The sequence below is a fragment of the Nestor notabilis genome, unplaced genomic scaffold (genome assembly GCF_000696875.1).
Source record: "Nestor notabilis isolate BGI_N333 unplaced genomic scaffold, ASM69687v1 scaffold3608, whole genome shotgun sequence".
NCBI classification, from domain to species: domain Eukaryota; kingdom Metazoa; phylum Chordata; class Aves; order Psittaciformes; family Psittacidae; genus Nestor; species Nestor notabilis.
The window spans coordinates 66,712-91,671 of record NW_009941360.1 but is presented as its reverse complement, the minus strand read 5'-3'; the positions used below and the strand labels follow the sequence as shown (position 1 = coordinate 91,671).

General features: G+C 35.8%; 1 protein-coding gene across 1 annotated transcript in view; it reads right to left on the bottom strand.

Moving 5' to 3' along the window:
- Positions 1-376: 376 nt before the first annotated feature.
- Positions 377-24,960, bottom strand: part of CASK (calcium/calmodulin-dependent serine protein kinase (MAGUK family)) — a gene marked incomplete at its 3' end in the record, with an annotated part of 84,323 nt that continues 59,739 nt past the window's right edge. Inside the window, exons 6-11 of the mRNA XM_010020835.1 lie at positions 18,252-18,427; positions 15,943-16,065; positions 14,623-14,706; positions 12,767-12,866; positions 7,581-7,598; positions 377-498 (exon numbers count right to left, since the gene is read on the bottom strand). Of these exons, the coding sequence (XP_010019137.1) occupies positions 377-498; positions 7,581-7,598; positions 12,767-12,866; positions 14,623-14,706; positions 15,943-16,065; positions 18,252-18,427 (623 nt within the window). The remainder of the gene's footprint in view (positions 499-7,580; positions 7,599-12,766; positions 12,867-14,622; positions 14,707-15,942; positions 16,066-18,251; positions 18,428-24,960) is intronic.

Here is a 24,960-nt window from a genome sequence, read left to right as displayed (position 1 = left end):
GGGTGTCTTCTACTACGAGAAAACCTTGACATCTTGTTAGATTTATGATATTCACTGAGGTATCCATTTATTACATTTAGTAATAAACCAGTCTTCATCTATATGGCCACATGAGCATTTTCATTTGATTCAGGAGTGCATTTTTGAAATGCATCTTCTGATTATGCCCATCTCCCATTTTTGGTTTTCATTGTACAGTGTTGGCAGAGCAAATGTCCTCTCAAATGACACTAAAACAGAAGATGCAGTTCATACACCAGTGGTTATTCAGTCCACAGGACTGCAGTATAGCTAGTATAAAATAAAAGCCCTCAAAAATACAAAATGAGCAACAGATACAGAAGCACATTCAAACTGCTTAGCACAGAAAACTTACATCTAGTAGCGTGTGAAGATGCTGATCCTGGAAAACACTGTGAAGAAAATCTAAGTCTTTTTCGCTGCAGTCTGTAAGTGCATGAATTTCTTCCAGACTGTCCAGCACCTGTGAGACTGCTCCTATGGGGCAATAAACAGGAAAAAAGAGAAAGAATAAAAATCAATAAAGCAAAGACTCACAGTAAACTGAACTTTGGAAGGGAAACTTTGACTTCACCTGGTACAACTGGAACAGGAACTTTAATTTTTTTTTTCTACAGGAAAACTCACTGAATAAACTTTATGTCTATCAACAGTGCCCATATATAGTGCAATTATTCGTAAGAAATCATTTAACTGAAAAGAGGTTAAAGCCCACTTTTATTAAGCTTTGCTTTGCTCTCTTTTAGCATGGTTTCTAATGATGTCTTATTAAGTTACCTGGGTTATCTGCCTATCCTCACCGTTCTCACCCCAACCTTCTCTTTTTTCACTTTTTGAACTGCTGGCCAACTTCAAATACATATTTGAAATCAGAAAAATTTTAAAGAACCAATGCTCTCACAAAATCTTTTAAAATCAGCATCTGGATAGAGGAGGGAAGAGAGAGAAAGACCTGGCTGCTCTGTCCTCCAGAGAAGGTAAAAAAGGCTGTAACATGAGCTCCGTTTTTTGTTCTGTTTGTTCTGCTAGCCTGGTTATCTCAGACCCAGCACTTGCTGCCTTTTGACCAGTGATTGCTTTGGGTCATAGAAAGGTGGGGATGATTTTTATATGGTGTATGGGTGAAAAGAGAAGCAAGAGATATGGGGACAGAAAGAAGAAACAGGAGGCATTATGGAAGGTGGAAGTCCTTGAGAAGAGTTGAATTCACAGCAGGGGAGGATACAGAAACACAACACAAATCCATAGTAAAACAGCCCATATTGGTTTCTTGTGGAACAACTTGTTTTAAAAATCAGGTATCAGTGGTGGCTGCCACCTGTGTGCATTACTAGAACAGTAATTTTGGCTTATCTAACAACAACCCATGTCTTCAGTTTTTCCGCAGTGGCATAAGCATCTGGAAAGATGTTAGCATATCCAGTGTTAGTCTAAAATGGTGTCTGACAGTGAATGTATTTTCATAAATTCTTAATTCAGGGTATAGAATTCTACGCATTCTGAATTTCACTAATTTCTCCTTAATATGCTTATTTTGTTTACTTATTCATTTATCAAGACAGATAATATCTGAAAATTGTCATATTTCTTAAAATTCCATTCTTCACTATACGAACAATTCTTACCAGCCTTCCTTAGCACAACCCCTTTTATAATATATTGCATTTTCAGAATGTAACAATAACAAAAACCTAATCTTCTCTTAGTCACACAAGGAAACAAGTTAAATTAATGATTTCTCTGAAAACTTTGCAAAACTGGAATAAGCATAACAAAATACACAAACCCTACTATATAAGGCTTGTGACCTCATGGCTGCATGAGTAAGTTACAAGTTTAGAAACTTGCATCACATTTAGTACAAATCTCAACCTAGGATTCTCCTCACCATTCCTTGTACACCCAGGTTAAGAACTACAGTATTCTACTCGCAACTCATAGCTCAGGAGCAAGAAGCCTTCTTAGTCCTCTCCCATTGAGTGTGTCTGACTACTTATTTCCAACTGATGTATTAGTTTAAGTTACATTCCTTTAAAAACTAGTAAGCAAATAAAACTAATGGTTTGTCTTATTGTAGTTGCTATGCATGGGGTCAGGTGCACTGAAGAAGAGAAAAAACTGCTCTGTCTTTGATAATGAATAAGCATACTCAGCTGAAAGAAAGTGTCCATATTCTTCTGCCTGAGCCACAGCTTCCACACTGGGACACACAGCAGGAAACAGATAATACAGGGTCTGGGAATCTGCTGGTTTAGCATGGGGAGATCAGGGCTAAGCCTTAAAGGCAAAGAAGGAAAATACTACCTAGGGACTCAAAAGGGACTATACTGAGATTTTCTTTTAACGTTTTCAGTATGTCACTTAAAGGTTGATGAACTTAGACATCTTCAAGCCTGAAGGAAACTGCCTGACTTTCCAGGATGGAGTTAGCAGAAGGAAATTTGTCAGAATTCTATTTCTGTTCTTGTCATGCTCAGAGTTCAAATTAATTATTTTCTTTTCTAACACAACTTTGCTTTCTGGATTCAAACCCCTTTCAAAATGTATTTGGAGTGCTTAAGGAAAACTCAAGAGAACAGTTGGAAATTTTAAGGCTTGGCTATCTTAAGTCTCTAGTTCTGTTTAATGTTGCTCATAAACACCAAAACATGACCCAAAACCAAAACCAATACCAATGAGAAGTATGATCAAAGTTGTCTGTATTATTGTGAAACACTGAATGCTCTGGACCATGACATTATTTATTTGACAATATTACTTTGGGAATTTTATTTTGTGGAATACTTTGGGCCTTTCAAATAGAAATAAAAGTTACTTTTTTTTTTTTTTTGTTTGCATTTCAACAACCTTTTAAATATCTGGGAATTCCAAAACATTAAGCTTTGTTCATTAGGTATTTTTTCTCCTGTCCATTGGTTGCACTGAATAGATGGCTGTAAAACAAATTTTCCAAGAATATACTTACTAAATTTGATGTGAGGTTCTGACAGTGACTTTGCTAATCAATCAGAATCACAGTTCTACCTTATAGGTTTTTTTTTTACCTAAGATCTTATGCTGTATCTACTGCCATGTCTTTCATGCTTTTTACAAATAACAGGAACCTGCATGAGAAAACAGCACAGTAGCAATATACTGACAGCATGTTATTGCATAAAATAGTGACAGAACGATTCTACAGGCATTTTTGTGAACACCTAAATTCTCTCTGTTACAGACATCTGGTTAAAAGCTGAGGAGTACTTTTCAGAAGAGTTTTAAATTCAGATAAAAGATACTACATAAAATAAAACTAAGCAATCCTTACAGTACACCTGTCCTTAAAAAGATTCATATTCCATCACATCTAAGTTAAATTTCTAATCTCTGGGGAAAGTGTAAAAGCAATCAATATTTATAATTAAAGCTTGAGTCCTCTAGAAATAGGATTTAATGTCTTTCATCAATGAACCCATTTTAGCCTCAGCATAGATGATAAGAGAAGGACTTAAATGAGCTATTATACAATCTAAAAGCTTAGACTGCTCATGGCCTGTAGCAGTTACAAACAGAATTCACAAATTAGAATGATGCAGAAATATTAGGAAAGCAGGAAAATGAAAGTTGACTAAATTGACTGGCTTGCTTTGTTTGCTTTAAGACTCCCTAAAGTAAACTGTTAGATAATGTTGCTTACTGCCCTGAACTTTCAAGCAGCCCCAACCACTAAGGTGGGATGAATCTCACCCTATGCCTTAAGTTACTGTAAAGATATATACACGTACAATTGCAAAGGAAAGGTTGTAATTCCAGTGATAGAGGAAGGAAACTTTTCTCCACATTAATAGTAACAAAATCAATACCGAACACAGTTCTGTGAGATCCTACTGTAAATGCATATATGTTCTCAGTGTTCAAATGAGCAGTGATATTCTGGGCCATGCACAGAACCTTGTCTTTCTTGTATTCTTGTAAGACTACCTAAGAAAGGATGGCTGCAACTATTCACAGTTCCTTTGGGGCTGACAAGTCTGAAGAGTTTAAAACTATGGGTTTTCACTATAGTAAAAAAAGGTCAGAATGCTTATGGCACTCTTCTGAAGCCAGTACTGGTACATGATAAGTTTTTATAGCTAGTGGAATGACTTTTTAATGATGATACCAAATTGCTTCTAAGAAGATGGAGATGAACAGAGTAGCTTTCTTCCTACTAAGGCAGTTCTATTATTTGTCAGTTTGACATATTTGCTTTATAAGGCAGTAATTTGGGATTATTTCTTCACCTGGTGTGTAGTCAAATTTATCACAATTATTTTCCTGTGGGTTCTGTTACCTCATTTATGGAGATGGTGATTCAGAAGCAGTTCTCTCTTACAACTGAATTCTAGTTCTCATACAGTGCCCTTAATACCATCTGAGGCTGGTATGGGCACTGGCTCAATAAAGGTGCAAGCAGACAAAGCTTTGGTAAAATAAAATGCTGTTATTATATCCTGACATCTAGCTATTCTAATCTGGAACAGATTGGTTTGGCTAGAGAAACTGAACTTTAGAGGTCAGTAGGAGTTGCTTACTTCTTCCCCACAAGAGAGAGAAGAGAATAAAAGGAATATTTAAAATATTGTTCCCAAAATTGCCTACATATTCTCCAACAGTAATATGTCTCCACCATAAAGCACTCCAAATGGTTGCTTTTACAAGGCTCAGCAAACCAGGCAGGTACAACTGACTTCCTCTCTCATGGAGCAGGTAATATAGAGAACTAGTAACTTCTTTTCAGGCAGCAGTGATCTGCAACTATGTATGACTAAAAGGCTGGGTAAAAAGACTTGGATCATGCTGCAAAATACAAAGACTACATTCTGACTACAAATACATTCAAAGAGGGTAAAATAATTCTTTGCCTTTTTTTTTTTTTTAAATACTGAAGATTACAAATGCCTGTTTAATTCTTGGTCAGTCATACGATTTGTCTGAGCAATGAAAACTTATTACAGGAAGCCTGACCTCATTTAAGTACGAAGCTGTAAAACTGTGACCTTTTTGCAAGTCCTGCAATTAGTAATCCAGGAAACGACTCTGCAGAAGACCTTATGACAACCATTATAATAATAGTATATTTTTATTAAAGACTGAGTATCTCTAAACCCCTCAGATTTGAGGAACCATATAAAATTAAGTTCCTGACACCAACCAGTCACTTTAAACCTGTTCACTCTTATAAACAGCCTTTTCAACTGTTCTTTATGTTGTACAAATAGGTAAGTAACTATGCCTTGAAGATTTACAGTGGTTTTTAAATGACAAACCAAAATCTGCAATTTCTCTATATATCCCAATTCAATCCTTATGCCAGTCAATCTACAATCAACATAAGTTGATTTTTCCCAGCTTCATCCCTTGGCTGCCTTCTTGTGTGCAGCTGCTGTAAATGAAATTAAAAAACAACTCCAGCTTTCAAAGCAGAGGCATTTCAGAAGGTAGGATTTACGTTTCACTTTGTGAAGATGTCTCAGGCTAGCACATACAGGAAGGAGAGAAGAAAAAAATGTCAGAAATGGTTACATTTTAGAGAAATAAAAAATAAGAATCACTAAATGAAGTCGCTGGACACAATCTCATAAAACCAAGCATGGGCATTATTGCAAAGTGCAGTTACTTTTAGGAAAAAAAAATTTTATAAATATCGCAAGATTCTGATACAGCACATTGGGGAAGTGAGAATGAGGTAAGTTTTACCAGCTTTGTAATGTGAGATTCAAGTTTCATGGATTTATTTTTCATTTTTCATATATGAAAAATAAAACCAAGATTCTTTACTTCTGCTTCAAGACCACAGAAACTTACACCTTTAAATGACTATTTAGTGACAACTGTATAAATCAATGCTTCCAGTAAGTTTTGTTTTGCTGGCATCTGACTATGATAATCTAAAAACACAAGGCATAAATATTTTAGACAGTTAGGTAATTAAGCACTATCAAAATGCTGTGGAAATGATGAAGTATGTCTGCTGAGGTTTTCAAATCACAATCACATACACATTTAAAACTGTTCACTTTAGGCCTGGTTTGCCCTAGTAGCAGTGGACAGGAGTTAAAAATGTGTATGACAGAACACCACTATTTCCTGTTAATTCTGTAAAGAAATTACTAAACATACACTGTTTCTACTAAAGGCAAGAAAAGACTCTTTTACATTGGTGGTACCTTTCCACTACTTGTGCTGATGTAACTTCTTAGATTAACTATCAGATCTCTTCATCACTTTAAACCACATCTGCAAGAACCACTGGAGCTGAGATGCCTCCAGCCTCGCACAGTAATTCGTTGCTCTTTGCTGTTTGGTACATTCCAGAGCAATTATGTCTGTAAGAACAGATGACAGCCAAAGCACGAGTGTGTATATCTATGTATATATATGCCTATAATAGTTCAAAATAAGGTGGGAGATACACAGAATCATAGAATGGTTTGAGTTGTAAGGAATCTTAAAGATCACCTAGTTCCAAGCTCCTGCCATGGGCAGAGACACCTTTCACTAAATCAGGTTGCTCAAAGCCCCATCCAGCCTGGCCTTGAACACTTCCAGGGATGGGGCACTGCAGCAGCCCTTGTGCATGGTCTCAGCTTGGGCAGGCGTTCTGAGACAGGGAAATAGGAGGACAAAGAGCAACATCCTGCACAACCTGTAACATCAAAAGAATGAACCAAACAATCCATGACTTCGATCAGAAATGGATCATGGACATATGCTGTGCTACCCTGACCTAGAATGGAAGAACTGTTAGCCTTAAATCTTAAAATGATGCAGGAAACCCCCCAGTTTTTACAGCTTGTATTTTGAGACACTGAATTTGTTTTTGAAATGATTGTGGTTTGTATCAAAGGGTCTAGAATTTCACACCTTCTCCTCTGTCTAGTCTAGTCTGTAGATTTTAGAAGTGTTTGTGTTTTCGATCTTTCATGAAGCGTGCAGCTAACTTGCAGCAGAACCTCCTCTCTACATGTCAGTAATATTCCTTCATTAAGAAGACACATACTGGATAATTAAATCAGGTGTATGCATATACAAAATGCATATGCACATATTGTGTATCACATCAACACAGAATGGTCAAGAAAGTTCATGCAAGGGGATAGCAAGAAAAGAATGTATGACTGATATTACAGTATATGTTCAGTGTTAGGAGAAAAAAGCCCATTAGTCCATGAAAACATAAATTTTGGAACTAAAATGCAAACCCAAACCATTTTATCCTTCATTAATTTAATGAAAATAAAATTTTATTTCAGTTGTGCTGCAAATATTGAAAAAAAGAAAAAAAAAACCTAGGTAATTTTAATACTGCCTCTAAACTAGAATCTTCAGAATTCCTTGGGAAACATATCACTCCTGGTTAATTATACTTTCAAAATTATAGACAGATTTAGTCAAAAATGTACAGGCTATTGTTCTTGAACAGGCAGTATTAAAACTGAAAATAGCAAAGAGAAGAGAAGAAAGCTGATTTTTAAACATGCAAAGACACACACCATAGCTGAATGATATGCCTTAAAGGAAAACAAAGGGATACCTACTTTCTGCTGCTAGAAGTCCTAGTAGGAAGGCAGCATTTGGACAAACAACAAACAGTATGAAGATTTCAGAACACGCGATTTATAAAGCTGCAACCTAGCACACTAGTTTAGCCACAAAATAGTATGAACAAAGTGACAAGGTCCCCCCCCCTTTTTAAATATGGTTTCTATGTCTGAAGCAAATGGGACTTGCAGGCTGGGATGGGAGGAAAACAAACACTTGGCATTGGGAAGGTAGCACATGTGCGCAGTGTTAGGTATCTATAATGCTAGACCTATTCCAACATTGGTTAAACTATTTAAAAAAACTCATGGTCAAAAAATTATTTCAAGTAAGATTATCATAAAAGGTGAGCTGAAAAAACTAATTCAACATACTGTAAATGAAGCATAACGTCATACTAATTTACTAATATTTACTAATTAGAATTTAGCAATATTATATTGAAATTATTTTTATCAAAGTTTCAGTGAGAACCAATATGAGAATCATGTAGAAACACAACCACTTTATTATTGTTTTTAATTAGTAATGACTTTATATACTTAAAAGGTTTTGTATCTAAACATACCAGAACCAGAAGATTCAACAGCTAAAAAATTATAAAGATAATAATGGAATATTGGAAACACTCAAACTTATGATGTCAAACCTGATAGTTAGTTATACCTGTAATACTAGATAAGGAATTAATAACAGTAAATTATAAGGTGAATGATTTTCCACCCCCCTCAAGCAGTCATGCTGAAAAATGCTACACAAGGCTCCTTGCAAATATTTACAAAGTAAGTGGAAATTTTTGCATAACAACAGGATTTCTTTTTCTTTTTTTGTGTCAATGAGACTGATAGTTTTTAAGATATGGACTTATACTGCCCATTTTTCCTGTAATCTAAATCCTGTAAAACTACTAAGCACTCACTAACTTGTGCATTAAGCTAGTTTAATGTATATTGGAAACAGTGATCTTACAACTTGGCCATATATTTGCTATTTGATCTCACTCTGAAATACTATCTGATTTAGCTTTTCCCCCATTATCATTACTTTCAAATTTGAAAATGAAGATCTCATACCGCTAAAATTTTCTCATTCAATATGACAATAGTAGAACAAAATAAAAGAATGAAAATTTCAATTTACAGCAATCCTGAGACAAAATATCAAAATGCATTTGTAAAAACGCCATGTGAAATTTATGTCTTGCAGTTGAGAAAACAAGCTAGAAACACTGATGTACACTTAATGTGCCTGCTCTCTGTGCAATGCAAAAGCACTGCTTCTATGTTTGTCACCTTTATTGTTACCACAGAGCTCAGAAAGCACAGAAATGCTCAGGAAGTACTGCAACAGTGCTATTTGTTAGCCTAAGCTAAGTATGTACACTTGGTCAGTCAGTCTCTTATAAAATATGCTGCTGTACCTTTGTGGTTAAACCGAAAACACATTATAAGATGCCTTACAGGAATCTAAGACTTTTTGCAGCAAAAACCTGCTCTGAAACTTGTGAGTCACATTTCACACTATAAACCAAGAAATTCAGGCAGGCATTATAGAGGAAAGCCCTTCATCCAAAAGGTAAGGTTTGCTTTAATCTAAAAATCAGTTATATAGTTTTCCAAAGTCTATGGGCTATTCACTGGCTTAACTCCAACACTGACTCAGTAATTCTGAAAAGGTGGCTACAAAAAATTTTTTGGAAACACAAAGTTATAAACACCCTCTTCAATTTATGTTTTTTTCTAACTGTTGGCCTAAAAACTTTAACATCAGAAATCTACTTAAAACTCCAAAGTAAACTGAACTGACTTCCTGAATTCAGCTTCCCAAGTTAAAATGTCAAACAATTCCAGAGCCTTTCCTTGGGCTGCTGCAGAATGGGGAAGCTGAAGAAGCAAAAGGAGGAGAAGTGAAAAGCTTTACAGTGGTGATGTTCATTCTTCAGCCTTTTGCCAAAACACTTGAAAATTATACCCCCATACTCTCCCTGAGGGGACAGTCAGCATATGACATAAGCAGAGGAAATTCTCTGTGTTAATCTAATTTGCAGTAAGGTAATAGGACAGCCAGGGAGGGTGGAGGTGAAAGAAGGAAGCTGGATGGAGAAGGGCAGCAGAGAGCAAACCGATTGTAATTTCTCCGGAAACTAATTAATTTAATGGTCCACTTCCAATACTTTTTACTGGGCCAATTTTTCTCATGTGCCAGATTTAGCCTTTAGGGCTGCTGATTGCTAACTTCTGTTTTATGTTTGTTTCAGTATGTTAAAAATATCCAAAACATTCACTGATTTGTGAAATTGACATTTACAACTCTTGAAGACAGGCAACCTGGAAGTAAGATGTTTTACATTCTAGCAAAAAAACTATTCCCAAGATGTTTGCCATTTGAGCTGTTTAGTGGCTTTACTAAAGAAGTTACTGAACACAGCCTATCAGTAGCAAAGATATATTATTTTAGTTTAAAAATATTGACCTAATTTTCCAAAACATTTTAAAAGCCTTTGTCATACTTTCTCAAAATTTAGTAAGACTGACTTCTGCCTTGTTACCAACAGAATGATAGCGGGTTAAGTCTAGCCCTTTGGAGAACAGCTGCTGACTAAAGAAGAAATAGATCACCCAGAACAAGCTGTGAGAACCAATAATTATTAATACATTCTATGAATGAAAGGAAGATGTGTACAGAAAAATACCTGGTTGAATTTAGATTAAATTTATCTGTGTTCATTGACATCTAATTTAGTTATACAATTTGCTGACCCTCATTGGAAAGCTCTCTAACAAGAATATCTTTTGTGATTCTATATCTAAAAAAGTCGCCTAACTTGCTACCTATAGTGCCTTCATATTCCAGGCTGTCTGGTAGTATAGGAAGATGCTCAAAGGTTCCAGCAATCCCAGGTTCACTGAACTCTGAGCAAGAACAGCTCTAGATTGGTCCAGAAAAAAAGAAAGAACTGAAATTTTTTGTTTCTGTGTTTAGAAAGACCTGGAGGAGGACAGGATACATAATTTGCATAACCCAATAAGCATTTATATTTTTGCATCTTTATCTTGGTGTGAGTTTCACATTTGCCCATTTCTGACAAATCCCTTAAATTCAATGATAAGCTTCATGAAATTTTATGGGACGATTAAATAACCAGCAACATGTAAAATATTAAATGCTCTTCATTAGAGTTTGTAGTCTGGAATAACATTATGAGCTGTTAGGAAGGAAACTTAAATAGCCTTTAACATAGCCAAGTTTCCACTGCAATTCAAGAGCTTTATGTCTAATTTCTATAAACTAGTTCGGTTTAGAAGCATTACAAGAACCTATCTTTACAAACTAGAAATATTTGAAAATGTTATTAGTGTTCTTCTGAAGAGGATAGATTTCCATATCTAGCAATTTCAGAAGCTGAAATTTGTGGTGTTTATCAGTGATATTAAATATTTTATCAGCTAGTGTAGTCAGTCAGAGACACATCATGAAAACTACTCACTTAGCCTGATTTCCTGATAACCATGATCTCCCATCAGTGAGATCAACAATGTTATTTTAGAGAACAACTATGCTTTCCTGAGAAATCCAAGCTATTGTTTCAGTTATTTCAGAGATGAACAGAAGATAAAAATGGATCCAGCACAGATATTGTGTAGAATTCACGAGTAGTGGATTCATATATTCTGTGAGCAGAAAAAATAGAACTTGTACCTTTGCTGCATACTGATATCTGCAATTACATCACTATATGAGGAAGACACATGCCCTGTTGATGCGAGACTGAAATTGGAAAGAGGAACTGCAGTTTTCAGATTAGGAAAGTTGCCACTACCAATCATGCTGGTGGCCTGCTTGTTTTATTGAAATGGGGGAAGTAACTGAAACAAGAATTAAAGAACTGCAAGTAATTCTGGGTGAAGTAAAATCGACTTATTCTTTGTTTAAAGAATACACGGATCCTTACTTACAAGTGCATCAAGTATTCAAGAGCTAGCTGCCTGAAGTTAGGCATTTTCAATAAATGATCTGAGATTCCCATTCATTTATGTAAAAATGATGAGCAGTGTGCATCTCTAAAGACAAAGCAATTTAACTGAATTCCAAGAAATGAAATTGAAGAATTTCAACCAAAAAAATTGCCCCCAATTCCTATGTTAATGACATTGAAATAATTTATGAAAATTACTTGCTCACATGAAAAAGCAAAAAAGGAACACTTAACATATGCAGCCAATAAGTAATTTTCTCACCTATTAAAATACTGGGAAAAAGAATTATCACACAGTTCATCACTTGTAATTAAGTTCTTGAAATGTCTTCCAGTAAAGTTGGTGTATACATAAAATATTCTGCCAGTACTATTCAGTTTAGATAAATAAGAGAGAGTCCTATTTGCCTTAGATTTTTCTTGAAAGTTTGTTTAACCTGATCCTAAATCCTAATTTTAGTTCAGACAGACCAACCCAGACTTTTGCACTGCAAACATTGTGAGTAACATTATATCAGAATTAAGATACGTAACTATGATAGGTCTGTGTTACTATAGGGACTGTCAGGTTATTTGAATTCCTGGACAAAAGGACTACTTGGAGTAAGATCACTGTCCTGCCCAAGGCCTAGCTATGTGCTCAGAGCACAGCAAAGGTATTATCTTCCCCTTTGAAGTATGTTGGGAGGTCCCTGAAGTACAGGTATTGTCTGTCTCTGAAGATCTGGGGGTCTGAGTTATAGCATCAGAAATACTGTCCAATATATTCTAAAGAGGAGACAATTCATACTGTTCTCCAAAACAGTTGCTCAAGAAACTCTGGTACACAAAGTTTTCTTTCTATAAATAACTATTAGTAAGGTATGAGAACCTTGCTCCTGCCTAAGAATTCAAGACAAAATTTCAGTAAGCTTTTACACTCAAGTAATATAAACATGAGGTTATAGCACCATTTGTAATTAATGTACATAAAACAAATACAAAATCAGACAGATTTCTGTAGAAACTTACAACTGTGCAGAGATTTTATCTTCATTTTCTCCAGTCACTAGCACCATTATGAAAAACTATTTATGCTTTCACATTTAACTGTTAACTTAATATGCAACTTTAAGAAATCATGTGAAATTATTAAATACTTGGTACTCTAGTCAGTATAGCATTAAGACAGGTTGACTGCAGTAAATATACTTTCTGTTAAAATACCTGAGGAGGTGGGGTCTTCAGAGAAGTCTGGCAGCTCTTCGGGGGGGTCACCATAGAAGGAGTTGAATTTGTGGCTTGACACAGCTGCTAGTACTGCCCCCTGAATAAAAATACCCATAAAGTCTAAATTACGCAAAGAAGGATAATGAACATTTCCAGACATCTTGGATCACTCAGTCTCCTGAGGTCTCTCATGTGTTGACTTTCTCAGTGAAGAGTAAATAAATTTTATGGTCTTTGGCTCTGCTTCACTATTACCAGTGATCGTATCTAACAGAAAAGCTGGTCATACACTACTCTAATAAACAGTAAATACATTATTTGCAAGAGGATTTATTTATTATTTTAAAATAATAAGAGCGAAGCCTAAATTCCCATGGTATAATGTAATCAAAATTTCTAATTTGAAGTCATGGAATCAACCAGGTTGGGAAAGACCTTCAAGATCATCAGGTCCATCTATTCCCCAGGACTGCCAAGGCCACCACTAAACCATGTCACTAAAGCCTTGTCTTCCAGGCCTCCATCTTGCAGGGATGGTGACTCCATCACTGCCCTGGGCAGCCTGTTCCAATGCCTGGCCACCTTTTGGGGGAAGGAATTGTTCCTAATATCCAGCCTAAACCTCTCCTGGAGCTGCTTGAGGCTGTTTCCTCTTGTGCTATTCGTTGTTCCTTGGGACAGGAGACTTATTTCCATTTCCCCTCTTACCTAGACTGGGTGGCTTAGCAAGTACAAAAATTCACTCTTTAAAACAACACAATATGTCGTTGTTTGAGAAATGGTCAGAATCTGACACTGACAGCACTATGATATTTAACATCCATAATATATCGATATGAAAATGTATTAATCTCAGACTCCCAGAATGAGTGTTACACAGGAGCAAGTTTTGCAGCAGGCAAAATGGACAATAGATAATTTCATGAAGCATTCTGTAGAACAGTGCTTTGATTAAAATGGTAGAAAAAAAATAGCACAGGTATAAAACCTCTCTGGTGATTAAATATAGTTGCTTCACTGCAATAAATCTGGGAAAGATCTGAAACTGCATGTAGAGTAGGAAAACACGTCATATTCTGAAATGTACTAGCCAACATTTTAATGAAAGCATTACCTGGACATACAAACCACCTAAGAGAAAGTGCTGTTTGTGATGAACTACGACAACTGTTGCATCCTAATGTTGCAGCTACATTAAGTTTTTGCAAAGCAGCAGCTCAATATGTATATCTGATTCTGTGTTTTATTACAAATCATAAAAACCACTCATGAATTGTAATGCTGCATGCTTCTATTTTCTCAGCCTTTCAGTGAATTTTAAAATGTTTTTCTGTTAAACTTTCCAAGATAGGAATTGGGGGGAAACCATGTTGTCTTGGGCTGAAATGTTAACATTCTTTTCAATATAGCTAGAAAATAATCTTGTGTATAGTTAAACATAAAGGGGATAAACTGAAGAATACGTCTTGGCTCTTCCTGAAAGAAGACATTAAAACATTATGTTCCTTTTATTATACATGTAACACAGTATTAACAGAAGCCACTGTACTATTCTCTCCTCTCCAATAATTCGTATTACATAGTATTACTGAATTAACTTAAAAGGAAGACCTCAAACACACCTGGGTTGATATCTGACAATTTGTGCTGAAATTTAGTTTGAAAACTATGCATTGAGAAAGGATGAACACCCTTAACAGGACATTGCAACAAACAACTGTGAACTGTTTCAATTTGTTATTTTATTGCTGACTTCAGAGTACAGATTTCTCTTAGTGCATTTAAAATGAATAAAGTATCACACAAAATTTAAGTTATCTAATTACATTATTTTAGCACTACATTCACTTTACCTTTAGTTTTCTTCTTGCATTGAATTTTCTCAATTGTTCTACTGTTTCGGGAAGATGAATCTTGTATGCATAGCGATCTCTCTCCTTAAAAAAACCCACAACACAAAATCCCCAACCAAAACAAAAGAAACGTTAAAAACAAGCTCTTAATATTCTCACTACATTAGGAAGCTAGACAAGAAATGTACCAGCTTATAAGCACCCTAAGGAGAATGAAGATTTGTTGCAACTGAAGGAAAACTAAGAAATAGAGAGAGAGAAAAATATTTGGAAAGAATTCTTAACTTGGGCCAGGAGTATTTTATTTTTGTAATTTTATTTCCTACTTTGCAGTAAGACCCTACCCTTTCATTTAACTGTTGTACTTTTAGTCAGTCTGTGGCTAGCATTGAAGTTTGAAAGGGGCAAACATGAAGTAGTTCTGCTACTCCCAGAGAAGCAATGTGTTCAAGCACTCTTTTAAGGGGTGCTTGGTACTTCAGGTAAGCCTGGGAGATGGGGTACACGTCCAACATAGGAGGAAGTGCAAGCTCGATGGCTGATGGCATCAGCTCCTTTCAAGTGGATAGGTTTCAACCCACAGTTTCCCAATGTTCAGAAGAGTGTCTTAACTACTGTTATTCCCAAGAGGTACACACTCCTGCCCTCCTTTTATAAGCTAGACCATTCTGCAGCTTGGAATACAAGAGTCAGAGCCAGAAAGACAGCAGAGAAGAGGAAGAACAGCTCTGTTTGCTGATAGACCATTTACTTGGAAGGAGAAGAACAGATGAGTCTGTGCTTCCCATGTTCTTTTTTTTTGTGGTCTTTTTTTTTTTTTTTCTGTATGTGTGAATATTTGTCTAATGTATAACTTTATATACAGTCCAGGAGCAGAGATCAGAATAGCACCCTTTCCAAATAAGTAACCTGTTTAAGTTATTGGTATTATGACTCTCTACCCTGCACCCACGCTATAGAAAATAAAGAGGATAACAAAGAAAAATAGTTAATTCTTCAGTTTCTGCCACAGAAAATTAAATGCTCTGAACCAGTACTAGCCACTTCTTAAATCTGCAACATGTCCATCATTTCCCATTCCAATGTCTATACTCTGATGCTGCTAAAGATGCCTAAGTGAGTTTGCTATTGCTGTTAAGCAAGAGTTCAAATCTTGTCATTATCAAAATCTCAGGCTCTAATTGCATAAAGTATTTGAATCATATTATGACATATTTTTTACAATGCCACATCTACTATGAAAAGTTCAAAGAAATAAAGAAACAAATTTTTTTTCTCCCTTGAAGAGGAAGCTGGTATGTCAACGACTGCTTTTATTACCTTTAACCAGGGATGATTCAGTGCTTCATATACTGTTATCCTTTCTGCTGGATCCAGCATAAGCATGCGGCGTACCAGATCTTTGGCACTTTCAGAAATATGGCTCCATTGCCTAGGATTCATCTGATTACAAGCAAGAAAAAAATGAAATTAAATTAGTAATAAGAATATAGAAAAGAACCTTTTATGTAAAGTAACTGCAGAAATTTAAGTGGTTGGTACTGTAACCATTTTATTATAATAAATATAAAAGGAAGTTTCTAAGATTGTTAATAACTTACAAAATCATACATTAGATGCTATTGAAATAGCATATAAAAATTGAAAAGTGAGCTCTGTATTACATAAAAGCTGACATATACTTGGCATTATATTATAATCGCAGCACAATTTTCTACTTATGCTACGTTTTATTCAGATAAAAGTGACCCTTCACTAGAAAAAGAAAAAACAATTAGGCTTTGTCTGACAGTTACCTATGCATATGATAAATGTAGAAGTTAAATATACTCCTGAAATCACTACAAGGAAAGGCATGATAGTCTGTCTAGGTCAACCCACAATTTCATGCCAGCGATGCTGAGTATGAGGGGAGTAAGCTAATGCCTGTTAAGGACTACTCTGGTCTTGTCCCACAGGTGTCAGGGACTACAGCTCTTCCCAATAAATTCCTTTCAACTTTACAACAGTTAGGGATCTTCAGCCACTCGGGCAGGAAAGCCTGACATGTGATCAACAATACAAGCAATCGCAACTCTTTTTAGAGCAGAACTGTAGGAGACAACAATGCGAGGGATGAGCTTGAATACATTTTCATCTTGTGCATATGCAGGTTTGTGTCCATCTAGTCAAGATCATAGAATCATAGAATGGTTTGGGTTGGAAAGGACCTTAAGATCATCTAGTTCCAACACCCCTGCCATGGGCAGGAATGATAAAACCATACTAAATAAAATTCTTTCTTTGATAAAGGATTCTGTCTTAAGCTATTTCATGTATTTCTTCAATTTATGAAGAACTTAAGTTTTATTTAGATAGTACACTGCTAATTTTACAAGGTACTAAATAAAAATTCAAAAATATAACCAGATTCTTTCCAATGTTATAATCTCTTTGTTTAAAGAGGTATATTTTACTTAAAATATATCAGTTTTACTAAAAAATGACTGCTTTACATTGGAGCACTCAGAACATTATCTGGCTATGAAATGCACATTTATAGTTGTGATTTGTAGTTTATTTTCAGCTTTAATGAAAGGAAGATAATTGCAAATTTGCAGCAAGATGGTTTTAAAACTCTTGTAGTATTTTCACTGAATAGACATATCGTTGTGGAAACAGGAACAGAGAAGGAACTGAGAAGACACAATGTACTGGCCATGACATTATTTTTTTTAAACAAAGAAAAGTTAACTCGTACACTTCCAGAAGTTTTTAGCTGTTTAAGAGATTTCATAAAGAAATCTTCCATAAAGTGAAACTGGAACATCTACCAGTCTAAGCAATTCCAAAACTAGTGCCATGAAGAAATCCTGTTGTTTCTAGGAATACAAAATTTAAAGATATTTTAGCAGAGTACTGTTAAGTTCACATAATAAAATACTTTCTAAACTGTACTACGTACTGTCAGGCAGTTTTAGGAGTTTCCACTCTTAATTTGTTAATACACAACTCATTTATGACCTCAGTTGCAAACTGATCTTAGACAAAACCACAAAAAAAGTGAAGTCAAAGCTTTAAATTTGTCTCCACAAGGGCTCTAGGATACTTATGTTGTGAAAATGCCTATCTTGCATGCACACTGATTTGCTTTCAGTTCTAAGTGGTTCCTTTTGAATCATCATCAGCACTTTACTACATACTTTAAAGAAAAACATGTAACTATGTATTTACAGTAACATGCATTTTATTTTACATCAAGACAATATGATGACCAGCTTTTATGATAATTCTTTCAGTTGATTAAAAAAATTAAATGATCTATAAACCTAAGGAAACATACAGTATGTTATACTTCACAGCCAAACCTTATGCATTCCTATTGAGCTAAATGTACAACCACAGTGTAGTTGTTGCACCCATTTATTATTTCATCTGAGTAAATATTCCCATATTCTTATTACCAACATTAATACAAAACACAGCAGGAACAAGATAGACTGGAGACAGAAAATCATCTCTCTTCCTATGTAACACAGATTTCTATAAGTTTCAAATTTATATCAGGCTAAGTACAAAAAACAACTTCCAGAAATTTTACCAGCAGAGCTTACCTTACTGGAAAAGGATTCAGGTATACTGTCATTTACCTTGTATTTTCCTTTAATAATGCCTTCAAATAATCTTTCCTTGGTTCCATAAAAAGGCAAACAACCGCTTAGCAGGATAAAAAGGATCACGCCACAACCCCAAACATCTACAGGCTTCCCATAAGGTTCCCTTTTTACCACTTCTGGGGCCATAAAATGAGGTGTTCCTACACGTCCTAAATGGAAATAAAAAAAAAAAAAATTGAGTCAAAGTGATGTGTGTCAATTATAGCAAAAAAGAATACCACTGCATTAAACCAAAACAGTTTTAATAGGTTTTGTTCTCGAGTTAAGCAGTTAACACAATTCTTTTTTCCTTAAGTTTAGTATTTATTAAATATATCCAGTAAGACAAATCAGTCGTTTCCCTTTTGCTTGATCTATACTTTTATAAATTAAAGAATATTTTATCCTGCCCTGCAGACTGTGAAATAAGACTTACATAAGAGCATTAAGATTATTAAGTGAAACATGACATATAAAAGTAAAAATATCAATCTGGGCAACCTTTGAAACAGGAATTATTTATTCAGAGAGCATGTACAAAGACATTGTAGAGCTGCTTCTAACTGGCAAGAGCATAGTTTGGTCTGATGCTCTGCCCAAGCTTTAGCCAGTCTACTGAAACTGCCAAGAATGCAAAATGCTAGCAAATAAATTGTTCATTTATTTGAAGAAGAGAATGTCTAACCACAGACAAGGATATAATGCTAATTTGTTTCACAATGTGCTTTCAATAAGTGCCACACAGTAATGGTTCTCGGACACTACTGATTTTGGATTGGTAATTAACATACACCCATTAAAAAAAAGTATTTAGGACTGACAAATCTTTTGAGTGGGTAAACTGATTAAAATGACTTCATTGAATTTCTGTGTAACACATTAAGCCAAATAAAAGCAACAAATGCTTTACCTCTCCCTATAAATGTTTCCCGTTGTAAAGAGGTTTGTTTCCACTGCAAAGGGTTTGCAAGAATTAAGCTTGAATGCTCAGGGCATCACTGACATGTACAAACACTGCTGTATTTGGACTACCCTGGTTCCACTAAGTACTAACAGAAGAAAAAATCACAAATGTACCAAACTGTTACCTCTTGTACCACCTTCATAAATTATTCTTGCTTACTGATTCTACAGTGGAATTCAGAGGCTCCATTCAAGGCTTTCAGCACCTTTGTTCTGGCTAGGAGAGTTTACAATTAAGTCTAGACAATCCAAGGTGTTCACATGGCATGTATTTAATTCAGTCTTGTCTTGTAAAGAGACTCTTGCTGGGCTACCCTAGCCTATCCTGCACACCATTTGCATGTGAGTTAGCTAAGTCACAGCACTGGTAACAAACACCTAGGACACTATTTCCTGGCAGAAGCTTACTCAGTAAAGACCATCTTTCGTTTATACCACCATGCTCTATTAACTAGTCCCTACTCACTCCTTTTTACATCTACAAGGATTAATTAATTGACAGAAGGCATTTCCTAACTTCCCCCTTGCCCCCCCCACAAGATACCATCATTTGTGACAACAAAAGCATCAACATTTCCAGCTCTGTATCAGACTATGCATGTATATAAGCAGCCTCTTCAAACAGTATTTTTATACCACTTAGACTACTCACATGACATTAGTGGTATTCATACCACAGTCTGGAAATCTTCAGTACAGAAGATACCATGCAAGACTGCAGAGCAGTCTGGCTTACCCAAGTCTTGTTTATCTCAATGCTAAACTTCCTGGCATTTGGGTGCAGAGGCACCCATTTGCAATTTTGGAGCAGGTGTAACTGTACACATTAAAACCCCCAAACATTTGTGGTAATAAATGTTGCTTAAATCTTTTTTATCAATATGAATGGAAAATCACATATACTCTGAAGATTCTGCCTTCCTACCAGGCTTTCCAATTGCTGTGATGCAATCTGGGAAGTCTTGAGAAAAGTGATTTTTCAAAAGATGAAAAGCAGAAATCAGTAGAAGGCAAGATATCATGGAAACAAAGCAAGATATTTAAAAGAGCCATTAAAATTCAGTGAGATACATGGTCATCTGGATGATGTAGCTAATGACACTAAGAATTCTATGTATCAAATGATATCTAAGTTGACTGAATGTGTATTTTGAAGAATTATGTGTCATTCCTCTCAGCTCAGGACCTTCCCTGTGATTTAAGCAAACAATTACAGCGATGAACATCATAAAAAAGTGACTGTGTGCTGTGAGAAGTAGACCTAAAGGTTTGGGGTTTAGTTTTTGAGGGTTTTTTTTGCCAGTGCATTTAAGTCTGCTGGGCATTTGCAGTACAACGAAGGCCAACATCTTGTCCTGAGGAAAATTTGCCCTTGCAAAGAATTATCCAGCCTACAATTTCTTGTATGGTGTAAAATAGCATATTTAGCAGCAACACATACTACATAAGGAATACAATAGCACTATTGGGTATAGACATTTAGATGTCAAGGTGCTAGGAGTGGGGAGTGGGGGGGCACTGCAGCAGTGTTCCCTTTGAGGGGAGGCTGGGGCTGCCCCATGCTGAACACAGCCGGTTCCAATGGACCCACGGCAGGGGCACAGCTCAGCCCAGCAGTCAAGGTGGTGGTGCCTCAGATAAATGGCAAGAAAGGGCAAGAAAGGGAAAAACATTGCCCAGCAGTGAGGAGTATAGGGAAAAGTGTGAGAAACAGCCAGCAAGCACTGAGGTGAGAGCAGGAGGAAGTAGAAGAGGTGCTACAGGTGCCCCAGCAGAGATTTCCCTGCAGCCCCTGGAGAGGCCATGGTGGAGCAGGTAGCCACCCTGCAGCCCAAGGATGACTCCATGTTGGAGCAGGTGGATATTCCCTGGGGGAACTGTGGCCTGTGAAGGATCCACACAGAAGCAAGGGCACAGGGTGAGAAGGAAGGTGAGGCAGAGAGGGGCTGTTGTAAACTGACTGCAGCCCCCATTCCCCATCCCCTTACATTACTCTAGGATTGGGGTTAAGGGAGTCAGAAGTGAGGGAGTAAAATTGTGCCCAAGAAATAGAGGCGATGGTGTTTTCATTTTTGTCTTTGTTTCCCACTACCCAAATCTATTTGAATTGACAATGAATTCAACTCTTTTTCCCCAGCTTAGGTCTGTTTAACCTATGATGGTAACTGGTACATGGTTTGCAGATATTTACCTTGACCTGTGAGCTTTTTCATACTATTTTCTCCCCCTGCTCTGATGAGGAGAGGGAGTGAAATGAGCTGCTGGTAAGAGTTTGGTCCTTAGCCAAGGTCAACCCACCACACATGTTATGCTGATATTAACATACAGAACACTGATTGATTGGAGAAAAATAAGGTTAATCTTCCTCCAAACATACAGCTTGTTTCTTTCATTTTTAGTTTTGAAATATCACCTTAGATGATTTAATTACAGGCTGTACAAAATAAATACTCTACAGTGTCAAGAGAGTATCAAAAATGTGTACTTTTTCTTCCTTCTCCCCTTCAGCAAATAATGTTTCAAATGAAAATTATTTTGCTGAAATTTATAAGCAAGTAAAAACCTTCATTATTTATATGTACTAATAAATATATGCAGAACAGACCAGTTTCTTGAAACTGAGCATTAAACACCTTCCCTAAATTTTGTGAAGCAGGGTCTTGATGGTGGACAACAATTTCAGATTTCCTTTCCTTGACTTCCTGACTGAGTGCAAGAAAGTACCCAAATACTTACAAAACTACTGAAAAGTAGCAAACATAACTTGCAACAGTACACTTATCAAAACTGCAGACAAAACATAATATGCAAGCTTTTCTTACACAGTAGCCACACACTGCCAGCACTCTGTTCATTATCAGTGGTGTTCATGATAATTTTTTTCTAGAGACACATTTTTTTCTAACAAAACAAGCTTCTTGAGGTTTTTGTTTCCTACTTTCTACGTGACAATAGACAAATCATAGCCTCTTTATACTTCAAGGTTCCTATTTTGCTTTTTCTGGCAACATCACATGTTGTAAGAATGTGAGGCTGCATGTCCACTTAGTATACAAGTGCTCTTACAGACAAATTGACTGACTTAGAAGTTATGGTTGAAAAACACCATCCGTCTCTGATTACCCCAAATATTCTTTCTCCTCCCTTGGAAGTTAAAGAAAGTAGATCACAAGTAGAAGAATTGGATCTTTGTTGCCCTAGTTCAAAACCAGTACACCATAAAAATCCACTTTAATAAACTGCTTAATGTTGAGCAGAAGGAACAGACTAGTTCCATAATAGGAAACATTCTACACAGCTGTTTAAAACCCCAAGAGACTGCTGCTATAAACTAGATGAAAAATGGATGCTACTTAATAGCATGCTGAAAAATCAGTACTACTAAACCTTAATACTCACTTTCAAATTTAAAATGAGAGCTCCATAAAAACAAATGAAATGAGAAGAAAGCCAGGCTAACTTAATAAAATCCTGCCATTTACCACTGTTAGATTATAATTACTGAAAATAATTACAGAATGATTTGGTTTCGTAACCTTTTTAGTACAGATTAGTGGATCTTGATACTTTAGACCGCAGGGTGATGGTGGTGTGAAAAAGCAAACCCAGAAATAACAGAAACTTAATTGGTTGATACTGAACTGTCCATTTAAATAGGACAAGAAAATGTATATATGTGTGTATTAGAAACTTCAAAAGGCTAAAATCATTTCTGGGGCAGGTGTTATCCTTGTGACAATGAACAACTTCACTGGGTTCATCTAAAGGAGCAAATACTGCTTTTGAGGTTATTCTAAAAAACCGACTTGAGCAAGGACTGCTGAACTGCACTTCTGAGTCACACTTAGCTCAGCAAAACGAATGGTGTGCACGTATGCACATACATTGATAGGGATTTTTCCTATGTTGCAACTACAAGAACTGTAAGGTGAGCAGCAGCAGCAGGATAGACAAAATCTTGTAGACAGCAAAGTCTCTTAAAATCCTGGATACTCACTGCTTTTTAGACCAAGTATCACTTCTGCTGAAAATTATCTAGTACAAAATTTGCCTTCTAAATTTGTGCAGTGTAAAATTTTAAAATTGTTCCAAACAGTTCAGTTGTTCTAAAATATTTTAGAAGATTTTGAATTTTCTTTAGTGTTCTGGGAGAAGCTTTGCATCTTTTTGGAAGCAGTGTGAGAAGGAATAGTAAGTAAAGGCATTTTTCTCTCTTTAGCAGGTAACTTCTGCCTTCTATGGGTCTTCTATTCTTCAGGATATAAGAACACTCATGGACGTATTTGAATGACTGCCCATAAATATTAACATTATTTTATTTAAATATTATATGCATAGTATTATTTATATAAATAATAATTATTACATATATAAATCATATAAACATGATTTTCAGTTGTATCTGTATGTGAGAAGAAATCAGGTGGAAAACTGGAATCAATTTTCTGTCTATATGTTTCTAGGTTCTTAAGCAGAAGTAGTTCTTCTTAACTAGAAGTTAAGTTCTAGTTCTTCTTAACTATAAGTTCTAGAGTAGCATTAATAGAAAATCTTCACTATATGAAGACTCAGCAGTGGTATGCAGTCATTGTGATACTTGCATGCATCCAATTTATTGTAAATAAATGCCTACATTAAAGTATTTACTGACCTAGGAAGCACTCAGTGCCTGAATAGGTACAGACATTTGGTATATAATTTCTAAGGGTAAGATTTCTTATCAGCCAGTTTTGAAGCATGATGGTAGTCTGGATATTTATAAATTGCTAATTTTACTGATTTTTCCTGTGGATAAACAGAGAGCTTCAGTCTTCAGATGTTGTTAATCTGATATCATTTACAAGCACCAAAGATAAATATTGACTTACCTTTGATAATTTAGTTTCTATGACTCTTTCCATATTATTCCAGACAATAGGGCTATGCTTTCCACAAGAAGAAGAGTATATACAGAGACCCAATCAGATTTTGTCATCCCTAAGGCAGGGGATTGATGACCAAGATATCAGAAGGAGAGTCTTTCAACAGCAGTAGTATCTGAACGATGTATAAGGAAACAACTGGAACAAATAATTTTTAGGAAAAAAATGTGAGGTACTAATAAACATCACCATCTGACCTCTCACAATAGTGTAATAAGAAATATGTTCATAAATTAAGGAGTTTCTTAAAGAGTGGGATGTCCAGAATAATGTGGAAGGAATCAAAGAATCACACACAAACAGATCAGCTAGGTCAATACTTTACTGCTTTTAATTCCTTTCCACATTACTCCAGACAATAGAGATGTTTAAGGCAGGTGTATAGAGAAGATGAATAGGGAAAAAAAAAAATAATGAAAGAGGAAAAAAAAAAAAAAGGCAATTCAGCTTCAGCACAGAAGACTGCCTGAAGAAAATGTATTTTAAAAGATGCATCAGCAGACAACTGGACAACTGGATATTAGTGTCCAGAAAATGAACAAAGCAAAGATCATATGTTAAACAGACAAATTATAATAACTGGTTCATGGCATTTTCAGCCATAAAACTGTGATGGAGGAAGTAAACCTAAATTGGCTTTTAAACACATTAGCCTATTGTAAGTGCTCTCAAACCGACCCAGATGTGAAGTGGAATTTCTGAGAGACAGTAAACCATAGTTGTATCTTTTAATTTTATTTTTTTTTTAAGTTTTTAAAGCCTTCCAGAAGTAAAAATTTGAAGAGTCTCACATTTTTTTTATTTTGCAGGGAAAAAAA